The sequence below is a fragment of the Lytechinus variegatus genome, chromosome 16 (genome assembly GCF_018143015.1).
Source record: "Lytechinus variegatus isolate NC3 chromosome 16, Lvar_3.0, whole genome shotgun sequence".
In the NCBI taxonomy this organism is placed as follows: Eukaryota; Metazoa; Echinodermata; class Echinoidea; order Temnopleuroida; family Toxopneustidae; genus Lytechinus; species Lytechinus variegatus.
The window spans coordinates 23,917,691-23,932,433 of NC_054755.1; the positions used below are offsets into that span (position 1 = coordinate 23,917,691).

At 36.1% G+C, this 14,743-nt stretch overlaps 2 protein-coding genes across 2 annotated transcripts in view; both read left to right on the forward strand.

Annotated features, from left to right (window-relative positions):
- LOC121429556 (conserved oligomeric Golgi complex subunit 6-like) overlaps nt 1-2,781 on the forward strand; it is a 35,301-nt gene extending 32,520 nt beyond the window's left edge. The window contains exons 17-19 of the mRNA XM_041626635.1: nt 238-291; nt 1,413-1,492; nt 2,525-2,781. Of these exons, the coding sequence (XP_041482569.1) occupies nt 238-291; nt 1,413-1,492; nt 2,525-2,672 (282 nt within the window). The 3' untranslated portion in view covers nt 2,673-2,781. The remainder of the gene's footprint in view (nt 1-237; nt 292-1,412; nt 1,493-2,524) is intronic.
- An 11,681-nt stretch (nt 2,782-14,462) lies between these two features.
- The window catches only part of LOC121429575 (sodium leak channel non-selective protein-like), a 64,031-nt gene continuing 63,750 nt past the window's right edge, over nt 14,463-14,743 (forward strand). The window contains exon 1 of the mRNA XM_041626669.1: nt 14,463-14,553. The gene's annotated coding sequence lies outside the window, so the exon portion shown is untranslated. The remainder of the gene's footprint in view (nt 14,554-14,743) is intronic.

Here is a 14,743-nt window from a genome sequence, read left to right on the forward strand (position 1 = left end):
ATTAATTTTTATGGTTTATTCAATAAATTTTTTCCATTCTATAAAACAGATGATGCATGGGTTTCTTTCGTGGGTCAGTGGAACTGTGTGCACGCGGTAACTTTGGCATTATGGTCTAAACCATGCCAAAGTTACCTTGTGCACACACTCCATACTGACCCACTCTAACCCATGCATCATTTGTATATTACCTGATATTTGTCAATCATTTCCATGTTTCATTTTAACACTACACAGGGTCCATTGTCATCTGTTCATGGAATGGATTCAAGTTCAGTCAGGGATGGCATTGTAAGTTATTTATATACAATTAATGCACATTTATGAGTGTGTTATGACGATGCAGCACACTCGAGGGTATTTACAATTATGCGAAAGCAAGAGGCGCTTGCGCCGAGTGCTTTTGCATAATATTGTGAATGCCTGAGAGTTGCTCGCATCGTCACTAACATCACAAATCTTAGAATGTGCATTAATTGTTTTATAAAACGGGTCGGCAAAATGAATTTTTCATGGAAATCTTGTTCAAATCCCTCCAACTTGTGTACGATCGCACAGACGAAGAGATCACAAGACTATCAATTATGACATTACAGGCGTATCTACTATGCGCGCCTAAGTAAGCACATCAAAATCCTAGCCAGCCTCTTTTACTGAACGCGTATCAGTTTATGCTGCACAAAAATTGCACAGTGCTGCACAAAAAATGCATAGTGCTGCACGAAAAATGCACGACTGGAAGGTTGCGCATAATTAAAGCATGAACACGTGACTTGAATACGCACTCACCATTGGCTACATCCTTGAACCCGTTTTATAATATATTATATTGAATGGCTCAGAGTGTGATATCATAAATATTCCATGAGTTGGGGAATATTGCACAAATCGTAGATGAGTGCAATATTGGTCATAACAAATAAAATAGTTATTGCAATCCTTGTAGAAAAGCCATGAAATATATTCTTCAATGATCATCATTCATTAGCCCGTGCAATACGGCACATGATATGACATCTAGATGTATAACATTGCACTGCAAGTTTTTGTTTTTTACTTGTACTTAATAATGAATCATATACTACTAGTATGTATTTATTTTGATTAATGTTTACTTAAACCATGGTCTAATGGTTTAGTTATAGGTAGACAAAAATGAAAATGAAATGTTAAAAAGAAGAACTGTGCATAATATCTCCCAGTTAACTAGATTCTTATCACATGTGTAAAGGATAAAAATCTCAATATGCATTTCTTCTTTACCAATCCCTATTAGTTTTGATACAAAAAAAATGAAGAACAAGGGATTCTTCAAGGTTTTTTGTGTCCCGTTTAACTACCCATACTTGGATCAAGAGGTAAACTGACCATAATGCCTTGTTCTGTCTTTATTGATCTTTTCATGAAATCAGAATCGTTTTGATTCCTACCTTGGTTCGCCCGATAGCTTCACATTACCACAGACCAAGCTACTGCATAGTACAACAGTCAGGTAGGAATGCCCATTAATATCTCCTTTAAAGATAAATGAATGTTGTGGAGTTATGGTATCTGCGAGTTAAAATAATCCAGAAATACCAACTCAGTTTTATTCGTACATGTGGGAATAGAATAACCCATAATGTTTTTAGTGTGGAGAAACTACAATATTTTGAGAAGTCTCTGTTTTGTTACCTGGCGACATAATTATTGCAAAGTGAATGTATTGAGCAGTGAAGTATGTTTTAGATATCATTCAACGGGTCCTACATTACCAGAATAAACTGGTGAGAATGTTGCATTATGTGCTAATGAACCTGGGTAGTTGTGAGTAGTTGATCCAGCAAATTTCAGCAAGAAAATTTACCCACATTGTGCTGCACTCAACACAGGTGAGGTGGGTATGCGGCAGGATTAATTCCTTGAATGCACTGAGCGCTGAAAGGCAGCTCTAGCTAAAGCCCGGGTAATAATAATAGTAATGCACCTCGGAATAAATTATTTCTAGATCGATGGCGCGATATAAATGCCTTATTATTATTATTATTATTGATGATTTGAGTTGGGGTTATTAAGGCCGCTGGTTCGTATGGCCGTTAAAACGTCATGACTTTGTTATTCCCTGTCTGATTTTGATCAACCTTCTAGCATTCTGTTCATCTAATTTTATTCTATCTATTCAGATCATATTAAATTCAGCCTGGAGTACCCCTTTGATGAAGATAAGAAATTAACCTTCTGATTTCCAGTTGCACTTCCTTTAAGAGAAGTCAGGCCAATACTGGAGCTGCCAATTTGTAGAACTTTATCATATTTAGTAGGATTTTTACGGGGAAGGTGACACTAATTAGGATTTTCCCTAGACATAGGATTGTTGAAACTTGTAAGAATGATGATTTTTGGTGTATTTTTCAATATTTTAAGAAAAATAGGATTGCAGGCTTGAAAATAGAGTGAAAACAAACCAGCAGTTCATTTTTTTGTTGCCATTATGGTTGGCAGCTGTGCAATACCCATCTTTCTGTTCTTTTCTTCATTTCCACAGGGAGAAGATACAGAAGCGATCCATAGCTCTAATCTGCAGTGCATATGAGCTTCTGTATACAGCCATCAATCATCCTGCTAATAATTATACAGAACCTGGATCTATTGCCAAGAGAACACCGGATCAGATCAAATCTTTGGTTTCTTAAATGATCACCAGAGGAGGGGGGGGGGGATTTCACAAAGATAAAGTGTGACTAAGTTGACTAATTGGGTGTTGCAAGAAACTTGCAATCAATTGCAAGTCATTTTTTGGTCCCTAAAACAATCATATATGTCTTGTAGTTGCATGCAAATTAGTGATTGATTGCTAAGTTGCTCCTTGAAACAAGAAGTTCAATCTGATTTGCTACAGCTGACGTTGATCTGTCAGTTGTAAAATTGCAGCAGAATATTTGCATTCGATCGCAAATGTTTTCTTGCAACACCCCCTTTAGTGTTGCACTTTCATTCCCAGTTGTGTGCAGAATAAAGCCCATAATTTCAGAATATAGGCCCATGCATGCATTGGCATTTAAGCATGACTTGCGTTTACACTTAATCTTTTTGACACCTCCCCATCCGATCAACCTCAACTGTATGGAAATCCATCAATGTGATGATTTTTTTGACAGGAAATTTGCATGATAATAGCAATAATATATTATATAAATAGTGTACAATCTATTGTACAATATACTGGATTATATGTACGACAAATATAAAATTATCCCGAGTGCAGATTTATTTCAACGAGGCCGAAGGCCGAGGTGAAATAGGCTTGCACGAGGGATAATTTTATATTTGGAGTTCATATAGTCCAGTAATATTGTATGATAGAAGTTCACTATTTATTATAGTAAATAGATCCCTCAATCTAAGCCCCCCATCATGGATTTTACCATAGTCTAGATCTAGATGGCTTACGTTTTCTTACCTTATATTTGTGAAATTCCAATTGAACACGATGTTCAATTTGTCGTCTGCTGCAAGGGGTTAAACCACGTAAATTTGTATTTCTATCTGCTATCGGAAATTATAAAAATGCTACTTTGGGAAATCGATATACAAATATATCGATTGAAAACAAATTAATCGATATTCTCCCCATTCATTTAACACGGGTTTTGCCATCCAAAAATCGAAAGTTATATTGTACATATGTACAATATAACTTTTTGAAGGGAGGTCACGTGGTACCAATCCAGCCAATCACAGCTCGTATTTTACTACCACTATTTACTATACGTTTATAGAGCACAGAAACTATTCCATAAAGTATATACTCTACTGCGCTTTATGGGACTCCTAAAATGATTGTTATTAATATATAATTATTATATATATGTATATATATTATTATATAATATATAAATTTATAGAGCGCAGAAGCTATTCCATAGAGTATATACTCTACTGTGCTTAATGGGACTCCTAAAATGATTGCTATTAATTAAGAAATTAGTAATGACCTTTGCAAACAAAAAGAAGCACACTGACATTCAAGAAAGCGATGAATGTTCGAGTATTGCTCATATCTGGAAAATATTTTGAACAAACATGCATTTTAAATGTTGACATTGCTGGATTTCCATAGGTTGAGCGGTTGAGCGGATCAATTGTAATTATTTGTAAGACGGGGCACAGGCAGTCGATTAAACCGGGCCTGGATCGGTTGCCCAGAGAACTCTAATATCAGATTAAATTTTATTTTCCGAGAGACATGCAGCCAATACAGCCTGTAAATGTAGTAAGTATGAATTTCTTTCCAAGAGAACAGTGGGTCACATGAACTCTTTAGTTTTCATGTGTTTAAATGCAAATTAAAAAATCAAGTGCAAGTCCCTAAAACGTGCATTCCATTGTTTGAAAGTCAAGTTGTGTTTGATTTATGGAATCGTGTATAATTGCAACATTTTATTTAAATTCTTTCATTGTTGTATATTAGTCCAATCCAAGCATCAAGTGTTCACACATTAATTGCTCTGTTATCTAGTTTCCTTATAAAATGTACAAACATTTTCTTCAGAGACTGTACACGCATTTCCATGGTATAGTTGTATTTGATAATGTTGGCACCAATTGACCTTTGACATTCAAAGAGTGCTTATGAAGATTTTTTTTAAGGGATATTAAGGGAATCACTGCATTTATCAATGTAATAATCTCACTCATATGAGAATATTGTGTATGAATGTTTCAGTTTTGATGATTGGAGTCAATATACATAATATATGAATTTATGATTGGAGAGGATGATGAGATTCTTGTAAATAATATTTAAAGACGAAATAAAATATTCTCAAATGACAAGAGCGGAAATTAGGTATATTGCCTTTATTTGACGAAATGCAAGACATAGGATTCTAATATGTTAACATATTTTCTTATTGAATTATACAAAAAGCAAATTACCTTCTTATACATTGAAATATATAAAATAAACATTTTACACATAAAGTTTAGCTAATACTAATAAATATTCTTTAATACAAAATGTTATTTATATAGACTTACATTTACATGAGGAAAGCAATGTGCCATCATGACCTACTCCTCCACATTACACTAAATATGCTGTTCTAAGTTTTAAGCACATTGTTTAAGTTTATCATTCTAAACTTTTTTCAAACTTTTAACAACTTGTTTAAAACTTTAAACAAGAATTGTTGGAGTGACAGACATACTAATAATTTCAAACAGCTTTTTTACAGTGTATCATTTATCCCTCAGAACATAGACAAGGGGAGACTTTTTTATGAAGAGACTAGTCAGTGATTTTCGCCAATCAAATGCAAGAATTTTCAATAGCTTATCACAGGATTCAGTGGAAATTTAGGATAAATCTCTTCATAGATTGCTGTCCTAACTTTCTGATGAAAGTAACTTGGCTAACTGATTAATGAAAAGACACAAAAGAAATGAAATGTAGTTTTAATTAGTTCTATTTCATATGTACAAGAAATTGTATGTGTAACCATAATTTACATTTACTTTTTTTCTAATTTTCACCCACTTTAACTGGATGAAAATAAATGAATTTGATCATCCTCAAAAAAAAAAATTTACCCAAATTTCGACAAGTAGGTTCTGAAGATTTTCAATATGAAATTTGGATACTTCGATTTCTTTCACACAATGGAATTTCTGTTTAAAATATCAAAGCTATTGCAACAGTCACAGTTGAACTATACATTTATCTTTCTTCCCCCCTCCTTTCTCTCTCTCCTCTGTCAATATGTCACTTGTCACATCTCTTCTCGTATCTCTTCTTCCCATTTGAGCTATCAGCTTCTAACCCTCATTTTTTTTAGCCAGAAGGTTGGTTTTGCTTAAATTAATGTATATTCAATGTCAACACCGATGCCATCGACCAGTTCACATTTATCCAAAATATTCAATAGTTGTAAAGACTGTATCTGTTCACATTGGGAGTGACAACGGCGCATGGGTGGCCTCCGTGCAGGCTTGTTGCAGATGTTACGTTGGGTCGCAGTTTATGGAGAAGTCTTTCTTTCCTGGCGCAATCCTCCCACAGGAGTTTGATGCGGTCCGCCCGGCTGAGGTGGGGATCGTCGTACCGCCCGATCTGAAGTTGTTCTTGCTCTTCGATCAAGCGCGATTTCTCGTCGTTGGTCAGCTTCGAGATCGCATCATCGGTCCATTCCTTGACCAGACTGCCTGGACGATGGCTGCCTGGGGAAACTAGAGATAATAATAAAAGTTGAAAAAAATATGAAAAACAGGCAAAATTAAAAAAAAATGTTTAGTGGAAGAATCTGGTCAATATTTAAATTTTTACAGGTTTTAAAATTTGACCCTCATAATTGAATGATGAAAGGTGTCAACAATGATAATTCCGTATGTTCAGGAGTAATAAATCTTTGTTCACATAATAATGAAAAAACACCACACACACCATATTTCAAGTAAATTGTGGAACTGACGTCATAAACTCTGATTTGCATATTGTCTTGTGCATAATAAGCCCGCTATGTGAAAATAAGTAAAACTTCGAATTGTCACAACTTTTTTCAGTCAATTTACATCCGATTCTGATGAAATTCTGTATCATACTCTAGTCTTAATCATGTGACCTGAAACGTATGAAAGCCGACCAGTGATACTTGTTAATCTTTGACTAAGTTTTATGAATTAGATCCATATACTTTCAAAGATAAGATAACATTTCAAAAACTTAGCCTTAGTTAAGATTTCCATGTTGAATCCCAAAACGTGGTTTAAGTTCATTGACCCTAAATGCCCATGACCTTGGCAATGTGACCTGAAATTCAGGCAGGATGTTCAGTGATACTTGATTATGCCCACGTTTTATGAATTAGGTTCATATGCTTTCTAAGTTATGAACATTTGTCCATGTTTAAAATTTTCAATGATGACGACGGCGCTGCTTCCGCCGTCGAATAAGCGGCGCCTCTCATTTATTCTCGCTCTGCTCTGCAGACAAGACAAAAATAGCGCCAAATACCGAGGGGCCTTCATATTCCCCAATCCAGCAACCGACATGACTATTGCCTTTCGTTGGTTCATTGTCCGTTGAAACAATGAACTATCGATATTCCCTTTCCTGCCTATAAAATCATATTCAGTGCGTATCAATAAAAAATCACTTTGAAAACTTCTTGGCAATTGAAATATTTACAACATGGGGAAAATAATATCGGTCTCTTTTATCAGAAGGATCGAAGTATGATTGTTAACATAACGCTCATTGCCTTTTATGTAAAGCTAGCAGAAATCGGTTTGCGCGGAAATACTGATTTTCTTCTTATATTAGCCATTGTGCATAAATTATGTGCTCTTCGTGACAAACGTCATTTGCGCAAGTTATTTTTCTCAAATTAATATTAATACCTGGGGCCCGTTGCAGAAAGAGTTGCAATCAAACGCAACTCTAAAAATCATGCGTAACTTGATTTTCAACCAATCAACAGCGCGCATTCGGGACTTGCGCTTGATAGTTTGACTTGCGTTTAATTGCAACTCTTTCTGCAACAGGCCCCTGCACTGATAGGACGTAACCTCCCCCCCAAAAAAAAGGAACGAGAAAATATCTATAATTTATAATAAATTGATTATTATCATGATTGATAAATCACACTCGTTTTGTAAAACTATTTTTAAGCTGCTCAAAATATGCAAATTTCACGTTTGAGTGGGACAAACAATTAAAACATTGTATATAAATGTACCCCCCAAAAAAAGTTCTGTGGGGAGCTTGTATCTAAACCCAAGGGAAAAATATCATTATTCCCGTATTTTCAAATGAGATACCTATTTTTTAGGTTATGGGCCAACTGCATTACTCTTCTGTTTTGTCACCGGGATGGAAGCATGCAATTCCGATCTTTTGTAAAGTTTTCAAAATTTCACACACGATTCCAAAAGTGAGTTTTGTTTGGAAGTATTTATTTTTTGGATCTAGATATATTTATTATGAAAAAAATGAGATTAAAAAACTGCAGATATGCCCGAATAATTTTGAACAAGGACTATCTTACTCGTCAACACGAATTGTCGTCTGCACTCAAATGGCAAACAGTGGATGAACGTATCAAATATCAATTTTGTGTTCTTGCTTTCAAAATACAAACGATTTAGCACCAGCCTATCTGGGACCACTTATCTGCAAACGTGAAGTAACTTATGAAACACGATATTTTGAACAATGTCCCCTTCAAATACCCTGCCCTAGGACAGATTATAAAAGAATATCTTTTGAATATGTTGCTGCCGTCTTATTTAATTCGCTCCCTTGTGATATACAAAAATGCACGTCCCTCCATGCATTACAAAAAAAAATCAAACACTGTAAATCATTAAGATTCTGATTGTCATACACTGATACACTGAATAACTTGATGTAATGATACTTATTGATTCATTCTATATGTATATATGATCTGTTTTTACTTTATTGTTTTGTTACATAGTTTTGCTATTGATGTAGAGTTACTTGTTAAACTGCAGGGCGCCTTTGGAAAGCAGTTTACAGCAGTATAAAATAAATAAATGAATAAATAAATGAATAGATAGATAGATCTAAATAAATAATTTATCAATGAATGAATCCTGATATCGATCCAAACCTTTACTTGTTGAAAGACACTTCGAAATGTCGCTGCTCCTTTCTCCTTTAGGATTCGGCTTGCTGAGTCCATCAGTGTCACCATCATCTATCACAAAGTGGCTATGGCTTTCTGCTTTGGCGATCCCTTCCTTCGTATTTACACAACTAACTCCTTCATTGGCAGAGTTTGTCGGGGTCTTCATCGCGGAAAGTTTCTCAGTCGATCCTTGACGGGCTAATGGTGCTTCCGTTTGCAGCAAAGAAACGTCTGGAATATCTTCAGTTCGTTCTTCAGCCAAAGCATGAGACGGCCCATTTTCTTCCACCTCATCGGACCCATCGTCACCTTCCGCGTCGAGGTCGTTGTCAGCGGTAGTGTCGAAATCATTGTTGTCGTCATTCCAAGACACGTTTCTGGCGTGACGCTGGTCGTCGTTCGTCTTCTTCTTGAGGCAAGGTTTCAAGTGGCTGTTGCGTTGATCACCATCCCTATCACTTCTTCCGTCCTGAAGCTTAAGATCATCTAAACGGCCTTCCATGGATTCATTTGCGTGCCATCGAAAATTTGGGTTTTCTTCTTTGTAATTGTTACTTTTCGAATTGAGCTCGGTGAATCTTTGGGCCGGTGATGCTCTTGCAGCATCATCAAAGAAACTTCCTTCGTCCCAATCGAATGCCTCGTCGATGGCCCATTCATCGTGATTCTGTTTCTTCAGCTTGAGCCTGTAAGGATAAGGTGATACTGTGCGCCTTGATCGTCCTGCGAAACCACTTCGTGGTGGGTCGATGTCCGAGGCTCTTCCCGGGACCCTCTCCGTTACTTCGTCATTCCACTCTAACTCTGAGCCTACCTCGGCAGTCTCTGGAACATCGTTGTATGGTAAACAGTCGACGTCGAATGTTTGTGAATCATTGTCCTCATCAATGTCCACTTCGTCTACATCATCGGAGAGAGCAACACTGGCCGATGTCGGGGGATTAACGGTAGAGTTCATCAGGTCAGGCGCATGACCGACGCTCTTCTTATTTCTTTTCTTTCCTGGCGTCGATGACTTGTTCCCAAACACGGAGCGATGCCGAACTCCAAAGGGTGAATTGCTTCCATACGAAGCTTTTGCGAGATAATGGGGGGCTGGTCGAGAGTTGACTTGGTCCTCTCTTCCATATCGTAGATTAGTCTGGCCTCGATTGTAGCTCTTGGTTTGTTGCTCGTCACGGTCGCGGGTGTTGACACCTGCTACTTGTTGCTTCTTTTGAGGTTTTTTGGCCTTGTCTCTTTCTCCCTTGGCCGCTCCACTTTTATCTTGGGATGCATCCATGCTTGCCAAAGACCTTACGTTTGTTATGATTAAGCCGAGTTCATTCAGTGACGTCAACAGATCCAATGAATAAGTTGACATCCCTCATAACAAAATGTGATATGAAATGCATAAAGATTATTTGAGAACGAGATTTGAAAAGGAAGTCTAACGGACTTTTGAATTATGAAATATACATACAATTACAACAAAGTTTGTTTTTCGGTTGTCATGGAATCTTATATTGCGCTTCCAAATTTTGCGCGCGCATGGGACTAATGCGCAACACTTTATGCTCACGTCACAACACAATGGATGATGTGCGCGCACGGGATACCTTTTGATAAAACATAAATTTAGTTTTCGACTAGAAAAAAAGAAGGGAAAATAATGAGTGAATAGGAATTATTATCAATTCACAATCTACAGGGGCGGAAGTAGCTGCTCCTTTTTAGTGGTAGACCAACAAAAAAAGAGAAAAGGGAAAGGGAACAAAAGGAGAAAAGGAAGGTGAAAGATTAAGAAAGATAAGAGGAAGAAGATACTAAATGAAAAAAGGGAAGGTAATAATTATTGGTAAATAAAAAAATCTTTCAGGTCAATATAAAGAAAGACAAAAATTTCGCTCCAGCTTTGCGCTCATGTGGAGTTTGGTAATCTGCTCTTAAAGGTAGGATAGTGATATGAGAAAACAAGTTTGAGGGGCCAGATATGGCGTATTGGGCAAAATTTCTTACAAGTTGCGAGTGAGCGATGCGAGCGAGCAAAATTTTTACATAGTTAATGCAAAATTATTAATATGTGATAGATTTTTATATATTAAAAATCGTCTTTTTTTCATTCCCTGTTCTTCCCCTTCTCCCTTTTTCCTTGGTCGTGATTTTTTGTTTTGGGGGGAGGTTATTGTCCCCAAGTGCCCCCATCGGAAGACCAGCGCTTAGTCAATGAAATAAAATCATTCTGCACGCCATTTTATTTTACCGAAAAGTATCATGTTCATGATTTTAAAAAAGTGCTAAATATCAAAAGCCTTCCATCTCGCGCTACGCGCTCTCATTATTTTTATCAGTTAATTGTACATTTTCTTCGTGGATTCTCACAAACAGTTCTTGAAGTGTCCTTTTTTTCGGGTCAGTAGGCTATATCAAACATTTTCAGTTCCGCTTTGCATTCGCATTAATTAGTTGGATGCATGTCCTGTTCATGATTACAAAAGATGAATGCTTATAATGTCTTGGGTCCTATTTTATATTGTTATAATAACGACTAAAAAAACAATATACCATGTTAACTATAATCCAATAACAATGAATGATTCTGGTAGCTTTAAACTGTTATTTCAAACTGTTATTATGACAAGTTTAATGAAACAGACCGCCGCGGCCCGCCGTTAATTCTTTGATCTTAATCGCATCATTGAGTTGAGTAAGATACTTTACCCTTTTGACATTCCCTATATACGTGACAATACTTGAAAGGTTCCCTGTCGTGTTAGTATATCAACAATTACAGCTCGTGCTTTGTGCTCGCATCAATAATTGTTTATTGAGATAAAATGCTTGTTCTTTATTTAAAAAAACGTGCTCAAAATGTTGTTTTCAGATCTGAATATAAGCAAAATTTCAGCTTGTGCTTTGTGCTCGCATTTTTGATAGGAGGATACATTTTCATGTCTTCATAAAGTTTATATAAAAAATGCTTCCTTTTTTATGTCTAAATCTTAAAAAATAGAAATAACCACATCTTCTTCTTTATCAAAAACGTGTTTAAACATCGGGTGGGAATATTAAAAAAATCCGATCGCGCTTCGCGCTATATAGCATCATTTAAGCCTATATGTAAGAAACACATCTTTTTTATATTACAAAAATTATATCAATCGTCGCATTTTGAATACAGGCCTGAATCTAAAAAGGGTTGGAACCGGGGGCGGTTCCAAGAATTTTCAAAGGGGGGGGGGAAGGGGGCACACTTTCCCGAGGAAAATTTTGACAAGCAAAAAAAAGTGTTTGAACCAAAAATTAAGGGGATTTCGTCCACGAAAATTGTTGAAAGCAAAAAAAAAAAGAAAGTCTTCACTTTCGAAGGGGGGGGGGGACACTTTCAACGGCAATTTCACATCACAAATTTTAACTGTGCCTCTCAAAATGGGAGGCACGGGCCGGCTGTGCCCCCGCCCCTGGATCCGCCAGTGGTCGGAACATAAAATTTTCACCTCGCACTTCACACTAGCGATATATGTGTGTGTGTCTGGAGGGGGTGTCCATGGGGATATCATATATCCTCCTCATTTTTTCGGAGTGGGGGAGGTCTTTACCTTTACAATTATCCCTCTTACATTTTAATGACAGATATTATATTTTTTTTAATAATCAAAATACCACTTTTTACATGGTTAATGCATAGATTCATCCTCAAATGCTTTTAAAGTGCATATTATTAGCCCAACTATTTGTTCTATAAGCGCAAAATTTCTCTAAGTCGCATAGACTTATTGATAGGTGCCTCTGAATTTGGCCATGATAAATTTACAGGTCAAGTCTATATACCCAAGGAAAATGTTGATTTGAATCAACAGAGAAAAATCAAACAAGCATTACGGCGAAAATTTCATCAAATTCGGATCTAAAATAAGAAAGTTATGACATTTTAAAGTTTTGTTTATTTTCTCAAAATAGTTGTATGCAAGGGCCACGGAGTGGTTTTGAAAGTGGGGGTGGGCTGACTATGCAAAAAAAATGACAGTCAGATTGTCACTTTGACTTTGACGTTTTTGGACATGGTTTTGGAAGAAAGTGGTGGGATGTTGAGGGGGGGGGGGTGGCAGACGTCCCCCGGTTCCGCGGTCTCTGGTATGCACAATTCATCAAAATAAAATAGTCGATGATGTCCTATATAATTACTCACTATATCTTTTGTTTCTTTATTATTTGAATTATATAATATTTCCTTTTCCAGATTTGACAATAAGAAACAACTTGATTGAACGACAAAATGTGGAATTTGTCACACATACTCAAGTAAGGACTTTTTATTTATTTATTCTTTGCTTGTCAAATTTTTTCCTGAAAGAAAATGACTTCGATTTGGAAGTTAGGCCTTTTGTTTGCTTGCCAAATTAGAGTCCTGTACAAAATGCCCCCCCCCCTAAAATTTGGATGCACCCCTGTGTTTATTGAAGAATAAAACTTTGTTTCGTATGACAATGAGGAAACAAAATATTACCTTACAATAAAATGCAAAATAAATAGTGAGCGGATAATGCCATGATTTGCATACCGACCAGAAAATGAACAAAACCATGATAACTCTTTTGTGAAAAGAAGCAAAACCTTGAAATGTCATAAAATTCTTATTTAACATCCGATTTGGATAAAAATTTCCATTGTAACGCTCGTTTTTTCCCCGGCTCTTTTATTTTCTTAATCAACTTTCTGTTAGGTTGGACTTGTCCTTTAAGTTTATTGCAAAGGTCATTTCGCTACATTACGTACGTGAGCAAGATTATAATGAGTTATATTTGCCGAGGAAAAATTTGACCAAGCAAAAAAAAAAGAAAAAAAGAAAAAAAGGTCTTCAATTTCGAAGGGGGGGGGGCACACTTCTGTTTTATTTTTTATCACCCCCCTGCTCGGACCGGATCATTCGTTGCCCCACTGGATCAAAGGAAACAAAACAACATATTCAGAGCCAAGACTAAATAGAAAATACATTAGAATAACTATGCCTGTACAATGAAGGAGTATTCAAGGGAGAGAAAAAATCAAGAAATATTGGTACTGAATTGCATAAATTAAAAGGAGGAAAAATGAAGAGAAGAAAAAATGTAATTCTGCTGCGAAACTTGCTGTCATTATTTGGCCTTTAATTTAGATACGATATAATTTTTATTCACATTCAAAAGAAATTCTATTTAAAAATGTATTTGTATAATCTTTTACATGTTGAAAGAATTTGAGGGTCAATAACTTTGTAGAATATGATTAGGCCTATTACTTATTAGTAAAGAGATGGTTACATGCATCATTCAACCAAAAAGAAAGTCGGTAGAGAGGAGAGACGGCAGTTTGAGAAACATTTTTATAAATAGGCAAGAAACGAGAAGCATTTCACAAAACATTTTGTCTGTGATTTTATCATAGAGTTATATACGTATTTAACTCTCTATGGATTTTATTGACTTGTGTTATACGCTACTGATTGGCTTGGAACAAACTTGTCAGCGAAAAATAATCACAATAACAAGACACCCCATGTTAATACTGCAAGAGTTTTTTTTTTTCATCTACAGTAGATGTAGAATAATTACTCAAATGCATGGGATCGTATGGTATTAATGGACTAGTCCATATTTTATAAGGGTAGTAGTCGTGTTGAAAAAGAAAATTTTAAATCAAATTGCATACACTCATGCAGCAATATTATTAAAAATAAATTCCTCTATGATATGAGTAATCATATTTTTGCTGCTTTTCTAGCATAATTTTTAATGTTATGTTTTAAGTATAAAGATGTAAAAATTACTATGAAAAATACATCCCTATTTCACTAAATGAACCATTCACACAGCTGAAAATGGCGACATAATGGCGACATACTGACGACTGACTCGGAGAGATTCCTCTCTTCGGAGAGATTCTGCAGCGTTTCTCACAAAAACAGGTTACTATGTTGCATTTTTTCGATAATCAATAGCTTGTACACCATTTGGTGATATTTATAAATGAAAATGCGTGTGCATATGACCGAAAATAGGATTACATATTTCATTATTTTTAGTCGGATGAGGAGAAAACGTAGCGGCTGCGCTAGCGCTACGCTGTATAGGAGTTGCCGCTGTGTGTGTGTCGGT